This window comes from Malurus melanocephalus, unplaced genomic scaffold (genome assembly GCF_030028575.1).
Source record: "Malurus melanocephalus ecotype Western Australia unplaced genomic scaffold, MMel_1.1 scaffold_166, whole genome shotgun sequence".
In the NCBI taxonomy this organism is placed as follows: domain Eukaryota; kingdom Metazoa; phylum Chordata; class Aves; order Passeriformes; family Maluridae; genus Malurus; species Malurus melanocephalus.
This window is the reverse complement of record NW_026623398.1, coordinates 1,002,947-1,028,129: the sequence shown is the minus strand read 5'-3', so window position 1 is coordinate 1,028,129 and position 25,183 is coordinate 1,002,947. Positions and strand designations below refer to the sequence as shown.

The 25,183-nt window shown below is 37.3% G+C and overlaps 1 protein-coding gene across 1 annotated transcript in view; it reads left to right on the top strand.

Moving 5' to 3' along the window:
* BMP5 (bone morphogenetic protein 5) overlaps window positions 1–17,919 on the top strand; it is a 56,792-nt gene extending 38,873 nt beyond the window's left edge. The window contains exons 4-7 of the mRNA XM_057372212.1: window positions 1,990–2,187; window positions 9,530–9,606; window positions 11,459–11,569; window positions 15,223–17,919. Of these exons, the coding sequence (XP_057228195.1) occupies window positions 1,990–2,187; window positions 9,530–9,606; window positions 11,459–11,569; window positions 15,223–15,372 (536 nt within the window). The 3' untranslated portion in view covers window positions 15,373–17,919. The remainder of the gene's footprint in view (window positions 1–1,989; window positions 2,188–9,529; window positions 9,607–11,458; window positions 11,570–15,222) is intronic.
* Window positions 17,920–25,183: the final 7,264 nt, after the last annotated feature.

Genomic DNA, 25,183 nt, shown 5'->3' with positions numbered 1-25,183 from the left:
TAAAGGGAGTTCACGTTGGTTTGAAGGATATTTTGCTTCRCACACAATATCCACCATTGTAAATTCAGAGAACCTAGATTCAAATTCAGAAAAGCTTCACACATYTTTACAGTTCTCAATATATAAATCTAATAGCATTCTTAAAATGTTCACCAGTAAAACATTAATATTTTACAGATAAAATTAAAACTCTGAAAGTCATTGGAAGGAAAAATAAAAAAAAATAGTAAAAATATTCCTTCTAGAAATGAAGGGAAACATGGAACTTTGTGGTAAGAGGCTAGCTTGTCCATGTTGTTATGAATAGAGAATAGTCTGTACAGTTTTTCATATCTGACTTGCAACAGAAGATTGGAACATATAGAAATTAATGTTACTGAATTATTTAATAGTAACTCAAACACATGAAAAGAAGAATTAAAGAAACACAGGACTAAAAAGTCATTTAAAATGAAATCAGAAGCTTCAACAAATATATTTTTCCCTTGCAGTCAGAAAAGTAATTATCAAAATTGTTCAGAATATGTTGCCAATTACTCTGCTCCATAACTGCTAACTTTCTCAGTTCTTCTYTTGCCTTTGCTGGGCTCTCTGTCACTGGAAACATCTTAAACCAATTTAAAGTGCTACACCTGAATAAACATGTTGTAAAAGTGTTTATGTATTGAAGTGGGTCAGTTCAAGGTATGGTATTTGGCTGGAACTTCTAATTTCTCTTTTTACTGCAAAAGGGCTGCCAGAAGGAGGAAGTCTGAGCTGAATTAATACATTTGTTACAGTGGAAGTAGAATGGAAACTACTTTAACCACAAATCAAACTGCCTCTTTCATTTACGCCAGTGATAGAGTTTTTTTAAGAAATATAGACTCTGGCRTGCAGCCACTGTAAGTTTGTGTTTGAAAAGGAAGCCTATATGCTTATTTCTATAAGGTTTGCTCCTATGCTTGTTTGCAAGCTCTTTTCCAGGGTGCTCGAGTTAACAGCATTATAGGTTTGTGAGGCAGATGCTCCTTGGTTGCCCGTGTRGCAAACTTTTCCAGTGGGTTTAGAGAAGCCCCAGGCGCCCCGATGCCGCCCGGCGCTGTGCCTGTGCCCGTACCTTCCCGTGTAAAGGACCTCTGTGTCCCCCACCCCGCACAGCTGCACAGCTTCACATGACACTGTCTCATTTTCTGACGCTTGAAGGGCTCTGCATAATACACGTACGCACAAAAGTGTTTATGCTGCCAAAATAAATTCTGTTAAGAGCAAGGGTTTATTTGCTAAAATGTCACTGATGCCGTTTCAGTGACTTGTTTTGCTTTCCTTTCTTTCAGTGAGGTTTAGACCACATAATATAGTGAGGTTACCACACAGTCCTGACTGAACAAATATTTTAAAGAAATATGCACATCTCCTGGGAACAGAACCAGAGTCAATAACATACATATTTCAAACTCTCTTCTCTTGAAAGACTGAATGGTTTCCTGCCTTTACTGGTGAATGAACATCAGTTTGACTAACACTGCACAATATTTATTTTTAAAGCAGAATTATATTTATTATCTACAGTTCCATTTGCTACTGATTTGCTTTGGGAATATAAGGTTCCACGTCACACTGAAATGGTGCAAAAATGAGAAGACCGCATTACATTATCMTTTCTGTAGCAAATGGACTTTAGCGGGGATCATTTATTTTTCAGTTCTATAGATGTATGCATGAGACTGAATTAAAATGCCTGTGCAATGAATAAGATATATAGCACACAGAGACTGCAATTTCATRCAATAACAAATTGTACCTATAAAGCTGTTGAAACTTTTGCAAGTGGTTGAGTTTTTTGTCTTTTATGTTCTGTTCAACGAAGTGCGAAGAAGATTCCTAATCATGTAAATTCAGGATTAYWGCAAATTCCTTGCTATGCTTCASTCAGCGAYTGAACTCCCACCGTGGCTTTGGGTSGGGCACAAGTTCACCTTTAAACTTGTAATTTCCATTGCTTTATAGGTCGAAGCATCAATGTTAAATCTGCTGGCCTGGTTGGAAGACATGGACCTCAGTCAAAGCAGCCATTCATGGTTGCATTCTTCAAGGCAAGCGAAGTGCTTTTCCGTTCTGTCCGAGCAGCCAACAATAAAAGGAAAAATCAGAACCGCAGCAAATCCGGTAGTCAGCAGGAGTCTTCCAGGATGCCCAGCGTTGGGGGTAAGATGGAGCTATCATTTCCTGGTCTGTTCATACGAGTTATGGGCACCTGCTCAAATGCAATGAAGTCACAACAGCTCAAAAAGATGCTGCTTATAAGCTGAACTCTCCGAAACCATATTCCCACACCTCTTTTGTTATGCTGGCCGCAGGCATGATTGACCTTCTGTAAGTCAGAGCAGTCACCTKTATCGTGGGCCCCAGGAGGGTGAAATGGCCAGGCGGTTTAAGGCAGGYTATGACTGAATTTTAAACTAGTCCTAGGCAGTAGGTAACTGTATGATATTTTTGCTATGCATTATTAAAAAATAGAAGGTAAAAAGAAGGATTGCACCCTAATTACTTGTCTAGGAAGCCTCAGCAAAGGACAATGTTTAGACTTTTACTAAACTGCCTCTCAGCTGAAGAAGAYGAGATATAACACAAAAATCTCAATRCTGGAAATGAGAAATCTTCAGCAATCTGAAAAATTGTAAAACTGGTTATGAGTTCAGATCAGCTGACAAATATTGATGTGAATATAGAATATATCCCTCTATGATGTGAATTCGGTCCCTCACCTGAAATGTTCTGACAATGATGCACATGACAATGTTCTCAATYCTTTTAGAGCCTGGAATAAGTTTTGCTCCAGTTTTTCCCAAAGCGCTCCTTTCAGCTGAAGGCACAAATTCACTTGCTAAATAAGTCACTTTTGAACAAACATTTCTATTTTTGGGAAAAGGGTGGGACAGTGTATCTTTCTAGAACCATGGCAGATTTAACAACAGCATATCAAAACCTTAATATAACTCTGTTCTTAAACCCCATGGATGTCTACAAGTAAGCAAATCAGCATTTTGTGGAAGGAATTTAACCTGGAGGTGGGACCCATTTGTTTGAGGAGAAATGTTATCAGCAATATGATTACTTATATCCATCTCAGGACCTTGGCAGAGGCAGGCTAGAGACTACTCTAATGCAATATAAAAGCCTTTCCCAGATAATTTGCAGAAATATAATTTTACCAAAGCAAACAAAAAYGAGTATTGAGTTGCTGAAGAAGTCAAAGAAATTATTTAAATATTTTTGTAATAKTGTAAAAAGCCTGCTAATTTTGAGAATCACATTATTTTGGGTGAAGGAAAAATCATCTAAGTACATCACAAGATATATTTAGATGAGATAAATACACACAAGATACCTAAATACAAACATCACGTTTTCAGATTGAATCCTATGTATCTAGTGAATGAAAAAAAAAGAGAATTGAACAGATTCTTATGTCTTGTTGATTGTAGCAGGAAAGCTGAATGTAAGATCCTTGCTGGTTTAACCTGGGAAAAACACAACCTTATCATGGGCTGGCAAGTTGCATTGACATGAGAATTACCTCAGGGAGAGCTGTTTGTAAGTCTCAAAATATTTTTCAACCTTGCCTGTGCATCCAGTTTTGCTCCAGACCTGTTGAGAAACAAAAAAAAAAATTAAAAAATCAGGACATCTGTAATGAAATGTGCATTATGAAACAAATTTTCTCCTAATTTTTTTAAGGTCTACATAAACGTAGAGTACATCACTACATATGTTGACTCCTGGCAGATCTCTTTCAAAAGAGATTGGAGTTCAAGAAAACCATACTGGTTAATAAGTAATTTCACATGCAATTGCATCAAAATCAAGGCATTGACCACTGCCTGGAGGGGGGGCTGGAGAAGATGGCATATCTGGGGATATACTGCATCCCTTCAGGTTTCTGAGAGAAGGCTAATTCTCCAAGTTCTCTACAGCTTCCAGTAATGAGCAGAACTTCAATAGTATAATTCATCTCATAATATTTAAACACAAAAGTTTTTTTTTTTATAAAAAACCAAAGAATTCTGCCCATCATCTTTCTCATGGAAGACTGTCATAGACTATATTCAGTTCTCATTCACTCCTTGATGCAAGACACTTGACACAGTGTTGGGAAAAGATAATTGTGTGATGTAGGTCTTTTGTTTCTAAGCTTCTTCCATCATCATGTATCTACAGCATCTAAGACAGACATTGACAGCGAAAAATGCTCACTCACACAGCCAAAGGTAATGTAGCCAGACCCAGATAGGTGTGTTGTCATTCACAGCTCACAGATTTTGTATATACCCCTCTCTACACATCAGTCTCAACTTTATCCCAATCATGTCTTCATTTTCTCATTGCTTCTGTCTTCTCCATTTTCTGTTCCCTTTTTCCCTTTTCTTTTGTTTTTTTTCCTGTTTCCCTTTGCCCTTGCCTTTTGTCATCCTTTTTTTTTTTTTTTTAAATTCTTGGATTTCAGCAATTAACTTTATTGTGTGCTCAGCATGTCAAAAAGGAAGGCCCCATTGGACAACTCAGCTCTTCCCTTCCAAAGGGCAATTTTAATTATTTGTGAAGTTTCACAAAAACATAGAATGGTTTAGKTTAGAAGAAACYTGGTCTAGTGGAARGTGTCCCTGTCCATGATCTTTAAGGTCACTTCCAAGTAACACTCTGTGATTCTGTTATATACACAATCACAATATGAAGAAAATAAGATCTTCTGTGTTGGTTATTAYAACAGCTGGGAAATTGTCAACAGACTTGGGGTTATTACCCCCGTGTTGCTAAGAATTTCAAGAAAACATGATGTAARTGCAATGTAAATACAGCCAGAATTAAGCTTAGCATTCAGGCTCTACCTGCCTTTGACTATGGTCAAACTGTAGATAATAGAAAAAAATAATTAAAACCCCAAACCACACCAAAACCAAAACCAGACAAGTTGTTCACAAAGTACACCACATAACTCTCCCCTAAATAAAGCCTGCCTTAATTTTATTGTTTTATCATTGTCCAAAAAGAGTTACGGTGTAACTGGACACTAGAGAAAATTCATATTTAAACACTGAATATTGACTTACACCAGGAAACTAAAAACCAAAGCTACATATTTTTTTTCATAATGCAGTGAGATAAAACCAGAAAACAATACTTAAGGTTGCATTTTTTTGTATGTTATTGATTGGTGTTTCACTAACTGATTGAAAATATAGTACTTTGGAATAGCATGTATAAACATGTTTTATGTCTTTATTTCCCCTGGAAAAAAAMMAAAAAACCCTCATGAAATTTCTTATACATATATTTTATTGCCCTCCTTCCACAGCTCTTTCTGCTATGTAAGGCTTAAGATTCCAAGTGCAGTCCCTGCAAAGCTGAGGAACAATGTTTTCTCAATCACAATAACCTATGGTTTTGATTCTTGACAGAATAAGTATATGGGCCTTGAAGCTACAGTATGTGAAATTGAATCCTTGGCACCAGATCTGATTATAAATGTCACATTTGATACTTATATGAAATGTTATATTACACACAACATTTGTCTTATATAAAAGATAGAATTCAAGGAGGGAATACAGATTTTCCTGAGTCTCTCTTTCTTCGTAGGGGAATGGGTTAGGTGGCTTACAGTCTGCATATGCAGGCCATTTTATCAGGCATTCTGGTGTGACAACACATCCTTTGAACCTATATTCAAATGGTTCAGAATATCTCAACAATAAYGACATCTGTGCGATAATTTACATATTTCTTTTTCTTTTAACTGTAGGGATTTCTGCTGCATTCTGGCATTAAAATTTCTGTACATGTTCTCGAATATGAAAATGTCATTGCAGAGAAAGTTGGCACAACCACAATCTTCAGTTTTCACTTGTTTGCTTGCTTGAATGCTATTTTAAACCATATAATGACTTTCCTGATTTTCTCATGTGCATCTTTTCCACATTTTTCAGTCACAGTTTTTTTGCAAAGTGGCTTGTGTTCTATATGTATGACTTTTCAATTCCCACCAATAGCTGAGACAGAAAAGCTCAATATTGACCTCCTATGAGCACTGATGTCAGGGAAAATAGACGTATAGCTCCCTGTGAAGAATGATCAATGAACACAACTCTATTTTTTTTAAGTTCCTTTACTTTCAGCTACCCTCACTGTACTTCTGGAGTGTGAGAGGAACATATTAGATTATTGCAGACAACTCAGCATAAGACATTAGTTAGGGGTTTTGGTTGCATTAAAGACATACAGATTTTTGAAAACTTGTGATGACTAGGGAATCCTGCTTTGCTTTCAAAGTTTCTACTCCATGAAAACTGGAGAATTCCCATGGGATGTGGGTGTGTATTTTGATCCTGCATGCACTGGGACAGCTGAGAGTATCTGAGATAGCAACACATAACCAGCTGCATGTGGATATCCTTCCATGACTGTCATTGAAGRGCTAGGAAAATGCCATAGGAAAGAATGCAGTGTTTGCCTTTAAAAAGTGTGAGGATTTGAGGTATTATAGCTTAGAAAGCCTAACTTAACATCCCTGATGGTTATTTGGTATTTCAAATGGACATATCTTGTCTTGTGGACAGTTTTTGTCACAATTCTGGAAGTTGTATCAGGCCCATGTGTATGAATAGAAAGTAGGTGTACAGCCTATCTAAAAAAATAAAGAAAAAGCCTATTCAAAGAGCATGTTAGCAATAAGAGAAAAATTTGTTTGGGTATTTTGAATGACATCTTGTCGAGTCTCTTCTGGATCCGGTTCAGTCCAATCTTTTATTGGTAATTTGGATGATTGAGCACTCCTCCTAGATCTCATATCCTCTGTGAACTTCCAGAGAGCACATTCTGTTCTATTGTCCAAGTCGTTAACAAAGCTTTTATTACCAGCACTGATCCTTTAGGGACATTCCCAGTAACCAACTGCCAGGGGCACTTTGTACCACTGATCCCAACTCTCTGGTCCCAGCCAAGTTTCCACCCATTATATTCTTCTTATCTATCAAAGGTTCTCTTCCCTATCAAAGTTATTGATTGGTTTGACCAATTTGACTTGAGGAATACTATGGGAGGCCATATCCAAAACCTTCCTAAAAGCAAAGGGAACAACACACAGAGCTCCTCCAAAGCCCACAAAACTAGTCAGATAATCACAGAAAACAGTCAGATTGGTCAGGCACATTTTGAACAAGTAAATTCATGCTGACTGTTCCCAAAACMCCTTCTTGTTCTTTGTGTGCCTGGACAGTTTCCATGAGAATTTGTTCCAAAGACTTCCAAGAAACTGAGTTTGAGCCGATTTGCCTTCTTGAAGATGGGTGTGACATTTTCCATTTTGAATCATCTGAAATGCCTTTCCGTGTATGAATGCTCAAAAAATGGCAAGAAGTGACTTGCAATATTGATCAGCTCATTCCCCACCCTGAAATTCATCTGTTCTGYTCTCATGGACTGATGTATCTTCAAGTTGCTTAACTGATTCCTAACTTTATTTCTTTTAGTGCAGATAGAGCTTCAGCYGCTAGTTTTGGGAGTTCTGAGGGTGAATCTTTCCAGTTAAAAACAAGGCAAAGAATTAATTGACCATGTTAACCTGTTCTGAGTCCTTKTCACTAGGTCCTTTTCTGTCCTGAACATCAAAGCTGTATTTTTCTTATGTTTTCTTTTTGCTRTGGATGTAGGTATAGAAGTGCTTCTTGTTGACCTTCACATCCCTCACATTTCAACTCCAGCTAAGCTTTAGCTTTCCTAATATCCATCCCTGCATGTCCAGGCAATRTGTTTACATTATTTCTGTGTAGTTCATCCCAATTGCACATTACTTTTGCTTCCTATTTGAATCTGAGTTCAGTCAAGGTTTTCCTAGTCAGCCACTGTGGATTTGTGCCATACTTGCTTGGCTTGCAACAGGTTGCAATGCTGTTGTTGATGCCATCCCTAAAACTTTACCATGGTTGCTGCAGCTACATCATGCTCAGTTCTCATCAGCATCCTCACCCCCAATTTGTTCTTTATTCATTGATTTGTATAACTACAACAGAGTCCTAAGCTGATGAGGCAGGAGTAAAAAAAAAGTTTGGAAGCTAATTATTTGACAGTGTGGCTTTGCTGCAAAACTGTTACTCTGGGTTATRCTACTAGAAAAATAAGGCTGAAATAATAAATAAATAACTACTTTACTCTATTTTACGCTGTGTTTGGTTGTGGCCATCACATCTTGGGAAAGAAACAGAGAAGCTGAAGAGAACCCAGAGAATTCCAGAGAAGCAATGGTAGCAGAGGTCAGGATGGCTGACAAGAGGCCCTTGGCAAATTTATGGAAAAACTGCTCTAGGCCATATATTTGGAAGAGTTTTCTGCAAGGATACATAAGAACTACACAGATTAGACTGTAGAAGATGCTTTAAATTTTTTGTGCAAAAGGAGTTTCTCTCTTAATTGTCCTGAAATTTTTTTCAGAGACCTTCCCATTTCAGTCTCAAGTCTTATAATGTTAAAAAGAAATGTTTTTAAAATATATSTTTTCCTGAAACAGAAAGATTTATTTCTTTTACCATGTCTTCCTTRTTTGGGTTTTGTGGAATTTTGTTTGTTTGTTCATGTTGTTGTTGTGAATTTTTTGTGAACTTTTTTTTTTACCAGAATTATTTTTTTTGGTTCTAAAAAGTCACCTCAAGCATTCTTGAATTGGAAACAGAGGAGACAGCCTGTACTCCCTGCTCTGTCACATGCCTCTCTTATGGTGTCACACAATCAGCTTTATAAACCAGCTGATTTATTTGGGAGCTGATGTGATGAAGGGATGGACCTCTTCCCTTCCTTTCCTGTTACTTAGGAGCAGTAAGGAACAAGAACTAGAGTTTGTCCAGGAGTAAAGTTGTCATATTGAAGCATGCATGAAGGGTTGTCTGTGTCCTATCCTGACACATCTGTGGCAGTGAGCTTTCAGTCCTTTAAAAAGCACCTGTTAGTCTACATTGTTTACACCASTATTATCATTTAAAGATCATCTGGTGGTGAACATTTCCAGAAAATATGGTTMAAATTAGGGAGTATGAAAGGTGCTAATATGTGTTGAACTAAAAGACTTCTGAAAATTCCCTGGCTTCAGGATATTTTTTACTGTTGTTAATTTACCTTTTGAATTGGGCTACTTTCTCTACCTGGCAATGAAGTGTGGCAACGTACAGTTGACTTCCCCATATTTTGGATCAGGATGTCCCTCATCYTCTTTGATTACCTGGGTGCCTATTATCAGAGGTGTTACCCAGGTAGCCAGCAAAAAGACATTTAGTAAATCCCTTCCCCCTTATGCTGTATGCATTATTTTGCCAGGGCACAGAAATTGTACCAGTCTGACTGTGCTGATTGTGTATTTCCAGGTCCATGTTGCCTTTACAACTAACCCTAGRAATATAAATGACAGTATGGTTTTCCTTTCCTTTGTATAGCTTGGTACAAAATCTAGTCAGTTTCTAGCAATGCTTCCAAATAATTTATTAATGTTGTTTTCTTCTTGTAGATTATAACACAAGCGAGCAAAAGCAAGCGTGTAAGAAACATGAACTTTATGTGAGTTTCCGAGACTTAGGATGGCAGGTATGATTATAAATGCTCTTTCCTATCAGTTCAAATTGGGACAATCTATTTTAAATTCCCCCATTATTTACACTGTGTTTTCTTTATGGAAATTAGTATTTCAGTGATGAAATTAGTATTTCAGTGAGACAAATTCTTTAAATGCATTTTGCAATGAATCCTTATCAGTATTGCTATCACTATAACTTTTTTTGCTCTTCTCTCAAARACATTGCATACATTGGGGCTTCATGATTTGCATTTATTCACATAAATTTGAACTACTGCTCAAGAGATGAATGAATCTGCAATAAATGAAACCAAAATCCCCACACCAAGTAATAAAATGCTTTAAATTTTCAGATTTAAACCTCCCTGGTTCAGTGTTGTCTACTGCAGGTCATAGAGATTTTGCTGGGATAGGGTTCTAAGTGAAATAAATCTTGSATCACCGCTCAATGATCTCTATAACACCATGGCTAATTTTATATAATTTCTGAGAAAAACTCATCCTGCCATACAGAAACAAAAAAAATAATGCACTTGCAGTAAAAGGTCATGAAGTCAGAGGAAGGGCATCTTGGTCAAAGAAAATAGAGATCAGTCTAGGGTTTTTTCCCAGAAAGCAAGGAACTTTCTGTAAAGAAAGAACAAGAAGGCCATCWGCAACCTATAACTATTGCATATGTAGGTAAGAACTCAGGGATGGCTGCCCATGAATTTCACATTTCTCTGAATTATTTTAAAAAAACTCTCCAGAAGCAGAACAAGTCTATGAGGAGAAACAGTATGCTACCTCTTTAGTGACAGCTCATTCTTTCTGTACCTTGCCCAGATTCTCCCATGGCCTCATTATCCTGTCTGATATTYTGTAGTGTATTTATCCCCACAGCAGCCTGCAGAAGTAGGCAGAGCCTGTTTTCCCAAGCCTACAAAGCACGATTACCCTGTCCAGGGCCACAGGGTAGGCTTGTGGTATTGAACTCACACCACTGAACAAGTGAGCCATTGTCTCTAGATTACAGGGGTTTGGTTTTTTTTTTTCAAATTATCAACAGTTTGGGTTTTTTTAAAAAAAAAAGCAGTAAATTCTGGTATGCTCCAAGATGTGCAAGGCCCCCAGATCAGTGGCCATAGTGGCCAAGGTAGCTACATAAAAAAAAAATCTACACAAAAACTACTAAAATAGTTAAAAGTTTCATCTGGAAAGCCAGATCCATACTGTAAAATATTTGATCAGTGAAACCCAGAGTGAAATAAGATACAAAAAAAAGATACAAATCCCAAGAAGTAGCTACTTGCTTCTCTCTRCCCTTCCTGCAGCACCTCCATTACCTGGCAAAGGAGGAATTCTGCAAACTAAACACACAGCTTTCATTAACATTTTAAAATATTTTCCCTCTTGTGGTCTTTTGCCCATGCTGTGTTGCTTGAAATACTGAAAATGTATGATTCATTGACATGCCAGTGGGTAATCACTAACAACCCTCAGTCTCACACAGTAATACAGTTAATGGTACTGAGTATGCTGAAGGAAGAGAATACATTTCAATTACTTTTGTTCAATCAGAAGTGCTCAAGAATTTAAGCCTGGAAGGAAAAGTATTCTGCAAGTTTATTTCAATCTTTAATCTCCCATATAGCCTCATTAGTTGATATTCAGTACAGATTTTTAGATTTAATTTAATTTTCATCTCAATTTTGCATGAACTTTTTGAGCAAGTTTTTTTTTTTTTTTTTTAAAAAAAAAACCCATTCATTTCACATGCCACCTTCTGAAGTTCACTGTAGTTGAGCAAGTCTTAGTTTGATATAGTTATAAATTCCCTGAGTGAGAAAATATAACGAGTTGATTTATTTGTTCTTGTTTTAGGATTGGATTATTGCACCGGAGGGCTACGCTGCRTTTTACTGTGATGGAGAGTGTTCTTTCCCCCTGAATGCCCACATGAATGCAACAAACCACGCCATTGTTCAGACTCTGGTATGCCYCTGACTGTGCTAGAGTTACCTGTGGTGCACTTTGTGTCTTTGCTCAGTCTGACTCTTCTGTTTACCACTGAATTTTGATTATTTGCGGGTAAATCATAGCTCATTTCAAAACCCAGCTTTGGTGATTGTTTTGGAGAGAGGATGAGCTTCTCAGAGGGGTCTGTGTAGTAGGTTTCACCTCTRTTTCAAATGCAATAGGACATGAGAAGACTGTATTATATTACTGGAGAATTGTGTAGGCAGGAACCAAAGGGGCCCCCTGGTCTGACTTCCAAGAGTTTTTGCAGCTTATTGAAGCTCAGTGTTAACATCTACATGTTATACCTTCCAGAAATGATGACACTTGGCCACTCTGAGGACCTCTGTTGTCAACTGTTGGCAGAGATTCTTACGCTGTAATTTAATGTGAAGCTTTGCAAACAGATGCATTTGCATGTAAGAAATTGTGTTCAGTCATGCCTGGCTTACAAATGCAATTTAAAAATAAGTGTGTTTGGATCTGCTGCTCTGCCTGGTACATGTAAAAGGGGATTTGCAGCCAGCTTTCTGCCTCTGCTAATTCTTATGTTAGTCCTGTGCCTCAGCTAGAGMAGCCAAAAAGATGATCTTAGTTGAGGCAGCTGGCTAGGCTTCCTCTACCCAGCAGCGCTCAGTACAGAATCCATGACCTTTAGATTATGACTAAATGGAATGCTGTGAGGCCAAAAYCTGGTCAGTCTGATTAAAAACTGATTTTTCACCTGTGCCAGCTGAAGAACTGGCTCTGAATAGAACTGGTATTAGCAGAATTATTGAGAAGGAGAGGAATGAGAGATCGCACACAAGAAGGAAGTGACAGCATGAAATTAGAACAGGAAAGGRTTGCCATCCCCAGTTAGTTTCTGGAAAGGTCAAGGCACTCAACTGCAATTACTGAAGTGCAGACTTAAGATTCCCTCTGATTTAAACTGATAATAGTAAAGTTTCCTGCCCATCAGATTATGCTGATGAGTCTATCCACGGACAGTGATCTTTTTCTTTGATTTTCACATTAAAAGTCTTGGCCTGAAAAATCTTTCCCCCTTGGGAAATGAGGGGAAATACTACCCGGGATACCACCCCCAGTATTGCCCTCAAATTAAAACCCCASGCCAAAAAACAAACCGAAACTAAACAAGCATACAAACAAAAATAAAGTTTGATTTCTTTCTGATAGAAAACAAATTCTGTTTGGGAAAATTGGCAATTATTTCTACACGAGAAGGACATTTTAAAAAATTCAGCGTGTGCTGAGACCTTTTCCCTTCCATCCAGCTTTTCATTTACTCACCTTCTCCAAGTCTAGTCACCAATGCAACATTATTCCTCTATACTACAATTCGAGTCAGCAAGATTTACAAAAAGAAGGGGAAATGTCAGAGGCTGAAAATAAGTAGAAGTGTGCTAAGGGGTTCAGGTGAAAGGGAACAGAAAATGCCAGTTGGCAAAGAATATAGCAATGTGCTTAAAAGACAATGCAGAACAGCATATCTGCAGCCCTGAGCTGAAAATAAATAGGTCAGCAAAGCAATATTTAGCATTATGGAAACATTGTCCAGAAAAGTTGCCAATATCACTGAGAGCCCCAGGTTAGAGTTCCCTCTGGCAATTATGGGCTGTTAAATAAGAGTTGGCCTAGTGCTACTTTCTCTTGTGTGTCTCTCCTGTCCCAAAATGATTATTTTCCCATTGTTAAGAAATGTGTGTAGTTTGTCCTGTTTTTTAAATTGGATACTTAATTTTCCCCCTTTTATGACCATTTTGGAATAGTGTGTCTCCCTCTGCATGTACTGCACATGCATTCAGTTGTGCAGCCAAAAAATCGTGAGGCTAATTAAATTTTAGCCGTACATAAATTAGATGAGATAACAGTAGTTGAATGCTTTCTGGTTTAAATTATATAAAATTCAGACTTACACAAGGTGTGCACATGGGGATGGCTTGGGAAGCAATTATTCATAAACTCCACCCTAATCCAAATGCAGTCATCTCCCAGCCATACCGATTACACCATCCTGAAAAAGCCTACCCTTTGGGTTGGGAAGAGATTGTTCCTTGGTACCCCTCCAAGCCTTACTGATGCTATTTCATTTTCTTTTGTAACAAGAACAAGAGAAATACTGGGCCAGTACCTCTYTCTCTCTGTCTCTCTCTCTTTTCTGCAACTGAACCCAGGAAAACAGACAATACAGATGCATATAAATAAATACAAGACAGGGTGCATTTAATGAGTTCTATAAACTTTATTCTCCTCTCTCACTTCCCATCACCCTCAGAACAGGCACAGGCACATGACTTCCTGCTCATGCAAGGCAGTGGATCATCAGGTTGGCTTKCACTGAATTTGGGGTAAACTCTTGAAAAGGCTGTGAACATCACTTCCATGGGGGTATCGTGGGGCTGCAGAAATTCCATCTGGGATGGCAGGGGCTGGTGGGATCAGGATCTATGGCAGGGCAAACATCTGCCTAGGTGAGGCACAATCATTCTTTTCTCCAGTGCTTTGCTATTCATTTGTTAAATAGTTTTCAAATGTGTGTCTAAACTGTTACAAAACTGCTACTTCAGGATTTATTATTGCTCGTTTCAAAAGGCCTTCTCATGGTAACTGTTATGTAAAAATCGTTTCCTGATAGACTGTTCTCTGTTGTCTGGCAAAGGCTCTGGGTTTATATCACTGCAAGACAGATGGCTCTAACAGATTTACAAAGACTTAACATACAAATGAAACCTATTACTGCTGAAGTCTTCATCCATGCCTTAATAATCTCTTGCCCTCTCTATTACAACTCCCTCTTCTCTGGCCTCCCCAGTTTCCAAGTCTTCAGCATGTGTAGAATATTACATCCAACCTTCTTTCAAGTACAAAGAACTTGCATTTCCCCCATTTTCAGATATTTCCACCAGATCTTGTTTGCTCTGGGATGCTGTTCAAAACTCTCTGTTCTCTTTAACCTTTCATTGTTATATTTCAGCCTAGTGAACTTAAAGGCTTCTCTGCCTCAGCCCCTTCCCCAAACATTCTTTCCATCTGGCACCCATCTTATGAACTGATTTTTTTTTTTCAGTGGAAGTAGAATTGGATCCACTGTTAGATAAGACCTTAAAAAGCACTCATACTGCCTGAGACCCCACTTCTTACCATTGCATAGGCTGAAAACAGTTTCAGTATGAGGCTTTGCCTGCAYAGCCTTTGCTGTCTGCCATAGATTTTCCTCCACACTGAGCCCCCAAAACAGGGAATCATTTTAGCAAGTCTTGGAGTCCTGGTGAGACCTGGGGCTTGAGCCTTTGCTTCATGTTATGCCCTGCCCTCRGCAAAGATGGTACTGAAAAATGTGTTTGAATGTTTTTCTGAGCCACTGCCTAACTTCAATTCTTCTCTAAATTTCATCTGAAAACCCACTTTCTRTCTTGGCCACCTTCTCCTCCTTTATCTCTCCATCTGCTTTGATTGTATAACTCTGCCCATGCAATTGAAATCAGAGAAATGTGCTGGAGGTAAGCATTGTAACCGAGGAAAATTTGTGACCACAGCCCTCATTGAACTGCAAAGACATGTTTTGCACTGACATTGTCCTTGTACCTTTCTGTTTCATATGAGCTATGTATTTATCTGTCTTTCAGGTTCATTTGATGTTCCCTGATCACGTRCCAAAGCCATGCTGTGCACCAACAAAACTGAACGCAATCTCCGTGCTCTACTTTGATGACAGTTCCAATGTTATTTTAAAAAAATACAGGAATATGGTGGTGCGTTCATGTGGCTGCCACTGAAATAAAAAATTAATCTRAAGCAGAGGGTTTTATTCCAAATTGTAATAAAGTCAAGATATGAGCCTTGCTGATGAAAARGCAGGCCTAAATTTATTCCATTTCATGTCATCTCTCATTTAATTGTACAGTATAATGTATATAGTAGCTTTTATTTATTTAAAAGTATATAGTTTCTTTTGTATGAGCAAAATTTCAGAACCATTTATTTTATGGGTCACCTCACTAAACAGTAAAAGTTCACAAATTAATTTTTCAATTGACCATACTGAAATCTGTTTTATCCCATTTCAATATAGTAAAGTAAAGCCTTTCTGTGTAGATTTTTTTTTAAATTAGAAACTTCAGAACTTCTGTAACTGCTTTGTATTGTTAGAGGAACTAAAATGCATTTGGTCATATTGTGCCAATGAAAACTGTGGCATGGTATTTGTTTAGAAAAAGGCGCAGGAGGAAAAAGCTAAAACAAAACTGCTTGGCGAAACATATTTTTTCTTTTAGAAGTTCTGCYCCATTAGAGAAAGTGAAATGTTGAACAGTACTTAAGTAAATAAATAGCAGATAAAAAATAGAAGTGAAAAAATTGCACATAATTGTTATAACTATTTTCTTTAACAAGATGAGTGTAACTGGAGGAATATGTTACTTTTTGGCTCATGAGCTGCAGAGTTAGCAAAAGGCTCCAGGCTTTGGCAATTCTGTGTAGACAGACTCCTGCCTCTATCTGTGACTTACCAAGTTAACACTAAAAATTGAACTACAATGTTCTTACCTCAAATCATATCAATCTGTTATCTACTACATTGCTCCAGCAGGTATTTTATAATAGTGTGTAAAAAGCCAAAATCAAACAAAAAATCATGCAAACCTTTCCATGACATGCACAAATTACTATATAAACAAAGTATACAGAATACAGGGTATGGAAGGGCTTTGCTTTATTTAGCTCCCACTTCTGGATGTGTTTCATGAGTGTGCAAGGGAAGGCACAGGGGATCCAGCTGCTGTCACCTTTTTAATAAAAACCCTTTTCCCTGGTGGTGGCTGTTTTCAGGCAAAGATAAAAAACACCTTTCATAAGAAGCTGTTGGGTATATTGCAGCCTACTTTTAGTCCCATCTTCTTTTCTATCTGGTGGGGATTGGTTTAAATAATGAGACTCAATACGGAATATTTTTCCTTCTAATTATCATTAACTGTTGTAACTTTGATAGTTMTTAAATCTATATAAATAACTTTTTAATCACACTAAATTTTGGCATCAAATTAAGTACTTTGGCTGTGAATTGCACAACCAATTACAGATTACCATTCCTACCACTACTACATATATGTTTATTTTGATTAATTAATTGCATTTAATGCCTTTGGGCACCCCTTTTTTCATGTAAATGGGAAAACAGAAATTGTCCTTTCTCTATTACATGGCTCATTATAACRTATGCTTTTATCATGAATTGCCTTCATTAAAAATGCTTTCTTTAAACCATTCTCAAAGAGTGGCTAAAAAATGGATAGGATTTATCAGTTTTTTTCTGAACAGTCTGTTCTCGTAAACTCTGACTTCTCTGGTTATTTAAAACATATCTCAGAAAACTCAGATGATTACAGACTGATAAAACCAGCATGTGTGTGTGACTGCATGTAYGCATGTGAATAGGCAGCTGTCGTTTTTGCAGACACTAATTTATTTTAATTTGCTATTGGAGTAACACATAAATCCTTTCATTGCATACACTCAATTTAAAAATAAATAAAAATTAGCCATTCTGATTTCAGCCTCGGGAATCTTTCCGCTTAATAGAACAGTTCCATTTTACACTCTCATCTGTATTTTATACTGACATTACCTAAACACCTACATTTAATTGCAGTTGATGCACAAGGGTGTATAGAAAAATACGTCTCCACCTGAATTACCATTTTAAAAAAGTTAAATTCCTCTATTGTCTTAAAAAAAAATACTGTTTGTTGTATAAATTGGGTYGGTGGATATGCTTTTTTGAACTCAATAAATTCTAAAAGGAATTTGATGGATACTAAATTCTGGGCACATTAAGTAATATATTTTTAAATAATGGTGTACCATTTTGAGACTAAGAAGCTGAAGATTATTGTTTATTATTCTTTAAAATATGCTGTTGGAATATATTTCTATATTTTGAGACATAATAAACCTGTAATACTATTTTCCTCTGCTGTGACTTTGCTTCTTAGACACATGACAAAATGACACTTGACTTGATGTATCCTTTTAAAAGGAAAAGCAGGAGATCACCAATGGCTATGGATAGCTTTTGTTTCAGTTCATTTCTAGTACAGACATTTCGCAAAATTACTTTTCTTTTTTTGCCTCTTAAACAGCGAACAGTGAGMCATCTACAGTAGTAATAAAAATTATGTGTTCAAATCATACCTCCAAGCGCTGGCTCTCTATTCAAAACATAGGAGAAATGTTTTTTAAAATTGTCAATAAACCCATAACTGGTCATTCCTCTGTTCAGAATGAAGGATAGTGGCACCACACTTTCTGCAGTCTCTGGAGAAGTAAATAAATGCATGTTTTCATSTAAACTTGTTCAGGTAAAGTCTTCTTCAGTTGTACCTACTAACACATGACTTTTTGTCCTTTTGCTTGGTCAAATAGTCAAATAATATCACATACCCATTATTTTATGTATATTTATGCATAGCATACACACACACACACTCRTATTTAATGCAATGTGTACATAATTATATAAAATATATGCCCTTAACTGCAGCTGTATCTGTTTCTCTAGCTATGAAAATCATTCCATTATCATTGAGGACACAAGAGCTGTGTTCTTTTYCAAGTTGTTTAAGTTTTCTACATCCTTAACAACTGGAATCTCAAGGCCTGAAAATCAAAAAAATCAGAAGCCCCATACAGAATTAATATTACAAAGCTGACTCGTAGCTGACAACATAGCAATACATTGATAAGTGCAAAATCCAGCTGGAGAGTTCTCAGAGAGACATTGGTGTGGATGTCTCCAAACAAAATGATGATCATACTTCATTCCACCATGCATCTGTCTGAAAGGCTGCTCTGAATGACATGTCCTTAACAATGTCATAACTCTTCCTTCTGCTGTGGTCTGTTTGAGTAAATATGCATTTGTGTGAGTGGTTGGGTAGGCAGAAAATGGAGYCACATGAGCAGCTTGGGTATCTTTAGGAATAAGAAACCAGTCCTTTCTAGCTGCACATAAGAGCACAGCTGTTTGTTTTCTTACTGGGATGTACAAAGCTATAGAACAGTACTTGTTCTTTACATTCTGGTACATGTCAATTATCAGCCCATTTGGRGCCTCGTTTCAGTGAATGATAGATCCATGAGCAGTGTGAGTTACACCTGTCCTGTGGACACCTTCACTGAGACTCTTCAGGGACAGCACAGAGAAGTTGCTCTTCTGGATTATAATKCACCTATTTCTCTCCAAGGACTACAGAGTGGGTTTAGAAAAGTGACTCTGCTTAGACCTTGTTTCAGCAACTTTAGCCAGTGACAACCTCTGACACCTTAAAAATAACATTGTATTGTTGAAGAAGTTTTACTCAGATGTTTATTTGGYATGTGAAGCTTTGAGAAATCTTTTGCGATCATGATGGGATGTCACACTTTTGGARTACAGTTTTCTCTACCATTTTACTTGGGAAAGGTTGGATGGCTGTGTATTTCATCTTGTTTTGGTTGGTTGTTGTTTTTTTTGGCTTTTTTATCAATTCCGCTTTTAGAAAAGTTTAATGATAAATTGAATTTGACTCAAAGATTGTTTAAAAATGTTTTAGTCTTGTACTCATAACACTCTGAAATGTTTCAGCAATAGCAAAGCATTCTAATTACCAGGACCTTAAAATTATGTTATTTGCAATCTCTACAGCTTTTTTGCTCATACATTCACTGTGTGGAGGGAGAATCTGACATGTGGTGCCTGAATGACAAACCAGCCACATGTGAATTATACAGCATTATCTTTTACTATCTCATCTGAAGTCACTGAACTTGCAAAATGTGATTTACAATGTGTTACTGAATTCTTACTCACAGGGCTTGAGCAAGAGCCTGATTAAAAACAAAAGAAAACTAAGCTAGAAAATTCAACAAAAAACAGCAAGAGGAGGTTTTCTTGCCATCTTAATTCAAATAAATCAGCACCAAACGTGGTATACGAGGGGTTGTGAATCTCRTGTGCATTAAATGGGCCTTTTGTATTCTGTTAGCCACATTTACAACACATGACACAGGCACTTCTCCCARCTGCTATATTTCCAGCTAAATACTTTCTGTTCTCTTCCTGTACGTTTTTGCTTCCAATAGGCACCACCGATTATTCTTATTAATATGAATGAATATTTTCATTGCTTTAGCAGATGTTAATGCTTTGCAAAAGAAATATGTGTTACTAGTATTGCTAAACTTTACATGTACAGAAAAGCAGAGAGGCTTGACAAAGAGAAGAGCAGATGAGGGGCAGTATAGGGAAGACAATCAGAACCTCCCAGGTCCCAGTGTTCTGAACCCTGATGCATTCTCTTGGCTAGTGATGCAATTACTTGGCACTTCTGCCCATGCAGGTCATAACTTTAAGGGAAGGGGTCTTAGGGGTTACCTGGACCTATACTTTGCATTAACAAACTATTTTTCAATTTTCATGGTTAYGTGTGTGCAGAATGTAGACAACACCTTTTCATTGTGGGAGTGATTATATATAAAAGCTACTTCTAGGGAACCAATGGAGATTATCGTGCAGCAGATCCTGGAGCACCTTTTCAACAGGGTCATAAATCTGAACCAGCAGAGCTGAAGGCAGTGTTGCATCCCTCCCTTTTCTTACATTTTCCTCCTCCTCAGTGGGAAGTTCAGCAATGCGTTAAGATTGGAACTGTGTTTGTATMTGGGTAGCGGGGGTTCTCAGGCCAGATGTTGGCTGGAGATGTGAGAGCAACATATTTTCTAGGGAACAGCTTTCAGAAAATAATATTGAATCAGAGATATGGGAGCAGATCTTCCCTGTAAAACTTGTCCTGGTCTCTTCTGGGTTTCCAGCTGACTTATGAGCAGAAACACTTTTGAAAATGAGAAAGGTCTTTGACTAAATTGTAAGGAGAAAACTTTGTGGGGGATCTTTCTGGCCTCTCTGCCCCTATAAATTCTTTGACAAAGGAGAAATCCAGGCTTTAACCTGGAGCTACTCAACTGCACCGAGGTCAAACATTGGACMAGACATGATGGAGAAACATGGCAAATATATCAAACTCCCTAAACTGATCTAATTGGAAAATAAAGCTTTTCATGCYTGGTTATTTTCTCGGTTGCTGAGCTGTTTTGCCACAAGGACRTGTGTTCCCTTTTATTCGGTGAATTTTGCATCCACCACTGGGATTCCTTTCCAAAATTAGTGTTTCTCCGTTAACCTCTGCAATGGCTCTTTTCAGCCTTCCCTGCATGTTATCTGTTTTATTATTCAAGACTAACAGCTCCCACCGGGAGTGCTCTTTCCTAGACTGTGCTGCAGGGACAGAACAAAGACAAGACCTGCCAAGTCAGTTACTGTTTAACTGACTGGGATGTGAATCTTGGAGAAAGCTTTTTGCTTACTTTTTCTTTCATTTKTGCATGCATTTGGATTTTTCTTGGTTTTCTGTTTTGGTATGAATTCTTGTGGATAAAAATATGTAGGTAAGTGCATAGGGTTCCATGAAAACTGTCTGTGGAAAGGATTTGTGCATTTAGCAAGAAACAAAATGTCCTTATTGGTTTCCTCTTCAAAATTGGAATTAATACAGCTACTTGTATTCCCCATAAAGAAAACAGTTTTTAGCAAACTACTGAGTTTGATGACATTTCATGTTTTGAAACCTAATTTAGTAAAAATTTAAGAGTTTTTAATTAGCGGGACCTACATTGTATACCTCAGGACATAYATCCAAGGAACAGATCGATATTCTCTGATATATTGGTGTACATACAAAATCTGTCAAAATTAATAGTGCTCTTGAAATACTCGTAAATGTATTTCTGAATCTTTCTGTTTACCCATGTTGGATAGTGAGGTAATGAGAAWGTTTTTCATGCCAGAGTACAATTAACTCCTTAATTCTCAGATTTCTTCTCCTTATTTATAAGGCCTTATGCTTTTACTCTTTCTTCTCACTTATCTAAAGCAAAATGTGGCTGAAGTTAGCTTAAAATTATGGGGAATCGATTTAATGCTTCAGAATTGAACTGAATGTGGAAATGCYCAAACTTTAATAATAAGTTTTAATAACAATCATGAAAGCAGTTTTTAAAAAGTTTTAAGAAGGTCACTGCAGATCTGCAGAGTTCAGAAATGCTGTAGCAGTGGCCATTGGGGCAGAGAAGCCTGGACTGTGCTGGCACCTGGCAGAAGCCCCATGAGCCTGGCAGGGGCTGTGGCCACARGGCACTGATGTTGTCAGTGAGGAGGGAGCAGCCCACATTTGTGGAAAGGAGCCTGGAAGCTGCAGGGYTCCCTTCTCTAACACGCTGCAGACACAGGGGCTGTCCAGCAAGGAAACAGGAGAAGCAGAATGGCGCACAGCAGAGCCCACTGAAAATGCTTKCATTTAATCATAAAAGTTCTTAAAGATATGGCTCTATTTCAAAACCAGAAACWTATTCATTGTGAAATCCCCACCCTGGCTAAAATTTCTCCAGACGTTTCTGAGTGAAACTTCACTGACATTTTCACAGAGGCTTGCTCATTTTTGGCAGGAAAGAATTTGACCCCTCTCTTCAATCATGTTACACCCCATTTCCACTGACTGTCTCTTTTCCCACTCTTTTAGTTTTTCCCATGATGTAAATACACACTACACTAGAAGCAGCAGTGTTCCTCTGGATTTACTTTGGTATAGATAGGTAGCGTTGAAAAATATTCCCTACAATATTTTCCTCTCATTCCTCTGAATCTTTTCCCTTAGCTGACCTTTGCTGTTGAAAAAAGCTGAAACAAATGAGCCAAATAATAATTAAAGTAGAAATCGGGTGACATGTACATATTTAATTGTTTGAATTAGGTAACTAAACAGAATATACAGCTGCTATATCATTCTCCTTACAGTCATTAGTTGCCTGGCACAGCCCTGACTCTAAGCACTAAGGTGTACCAGCCTTCCAGGAGAGCAGTCTGCTTGAACTTTCAAGCAATGCCAGGCTATCAAGCTGTTTCATCTCACAGATGCGATTTTTGCAGATTTTTTGACAAGTTGTCCCACTAGAAGTTGACTCAATACAGTACCATTCTTCAGAAGGGCACAGGAGTGCAGCCAGGAATGGTAACCTCTGCCATTAACATATTTGGATCAGGATGAGAATACCTGTCCCCAGTTTTATTTTCTTTATGCACATGTGCATTCATTTCATTCTAGATATTAATTATTCTAGATATTAAAAACAGCACCATGGCTTTTCTAGCAGGGAAGACAGTAAAACCCATCTGTGGTGTTTTCTGTTTAGTATTTCTGCCTTTTTCTCTATGATCTAGTTTTTGTGATTGCCCAAAGACTACAGAATCCATATCACTCATTATATTGATTATTACAATAAGTTTTCCTGCAGATTGCTCTAATTTAATGCATTTCTAGTGACCCATTTGTTATGTAGGTAATTACTATGTTCATTTACATTCGACCTGATGTTTTAGTAATTATGTGTTTGTTTGCTTATTTTCCCTCAAGCATCAACTTTGTCTCCTTTACAGTCACAATGCAACCTTTTCATGTTGCAGAAAATTCAGTATTTTTTTATGAAGAACTGGGCAACTTCCATTTTCTCCCCTTACAAAGACAAAARGAAATATTTTCAAAGCACTTTCTACATGACATGAAACAGTGGTTCTAGGTAGTTATTTGAGATAATAATGCTCCAGAGGCCACACATTTGTATTACTGCCTATTTGTTTGCAATCTGTTATTGCAATACCAACAGCAATTCAGTCAGAACCTATATATGACATGAAAATACTAAAATAAGAAATAATAAAAATATTTTTATCATTTGAGGGTCTCAGAAATGAGCTGAGATCCAGATGAGTTTGCCAAAGTTTGTGAATGGCAATTTAAAGTGTGTTTTCCTGTGCAATCCCCCTCTGCTGCACACAAGCCAAGGTGTAAAATTAAAGGGTGTCCTAGTGAGTACACTGCTCTGAGATGTATCCAGTGAGATGCAGAGCAAAAGCTCACATTGAARTCAGCTTTTAATTTACACTTAGGGTTTACTTTCTCTTGTGTTTTCCCACAGAAACTCAGCTGCCTTAGAAGTTCTGTTATAATAGCACCATCTTCTGACTAACATCCTGTCAGGAGTATTTTTATCTCTGGTTCATTGCAACTCTGAGGGTCCAACTTCTGTGAAAAGGTGGCTGCTCCCCTGCTTTATGCAGAGCTCCAGAGATGCAGTGAAGTGGTTAACCACATAGTGCAATCATCTGTGCAGAGCTGAGAATTCCTTAACTTTGGCAGCCTGATGTTGAAATGTACACACATTTCCAATGAAAACGTTCAGAGAATTAAATTAAAATAGAAAATSTTCTGTTGACATTTTTGATGCTGACTCAGTTTTGTGTGAGTAAGAACCACTGACAGCACTTGCATTCTCAGTCTCTTTCAGGGTCAAGACTGTATGCTAGATAGTTTGAAAAGTCTGCTCTACAAAAATACAGCTCAGCTACTAAAGTTTTAACCTTATTTAACCTTTGCTTATGCACAAAGATGCAGATCTTCAAATTACTAGAAATTGTTGGATTGGTTTTCCAAGAGGAAATAGTTTAATTTTCATATCAAACTCTAACTCTTGGCTATATTCTAATACATATGGAGTTTTTCTTCCCATTTCTATCTGGACAGTAAAGAAAAAACAGAGTGACTGTGAGCTAACCATCAAAATAATTTAGTCAATTAGWTTTGGAAAGGCTAGAGAGTGATATTTGAAGTCACTTATCTTGTTCATTACACATAAATTAATAAAACTTCAGATACAGTTTAAAGGGCATTAAACCAGAGTCAGAAGCTTCATTGGTGCAAGAAAATGAGATGTGCTTAAAAGTTCTGGATTGTTTCCCTTCTTCTGTCATTGATTCACAATAAAGCTTTGGAAAACAAATATTCCACATCTGCATGAATTTTCATGCATTTACAAAGGACAAGTGAAATTGCTTAGGATTCATGAGACATTCTGACCTTCAGATCCATTAAGCAGAGCAAAAACAATACAGTTTGTGGCATTAGATGCTGTTGGTTGGTTTCCCAATTCTTATCTACCATACTTGTTTTTGWGATAAACCAAAATTTTCAAAGATATGTTCACCTTTTTCAGTTCACATGTGTAATATAATGACAACATTAACAGTATCAAAGGAGAATGAAGAGGATAAATACTTAAATACTAATGAGGGGCTCAGATAACAGTCCTGTTTGTGCATGTTTGTTATTTGCATATACAAATGCAGGTGTGTAAACATATGCCATCTCATATATTTCTTAATTAGAAAAATATTCCTTCATTAGAAAATTGTACCTTTTTTCTAACTTTCTCACTTCAATTCAAGCTACTAATTTTTTTTTCCATCCTAAAGAACTCCTTTAGTTATAAAACAAGAATTTTTTTTNTTTTTTTTTTTTTTTTTTTTTTTTTTTTTTGTTAATTCCCTTCAAGTGATTTTCTCCAGTCTATGAAATGCTACTGTTCTTGTTCTCTGAATTTCTAGATATTGTGAAAAAGACTGAAAAACTTCATGTGCAGAGCTGACAACTCACTGAATCTGAG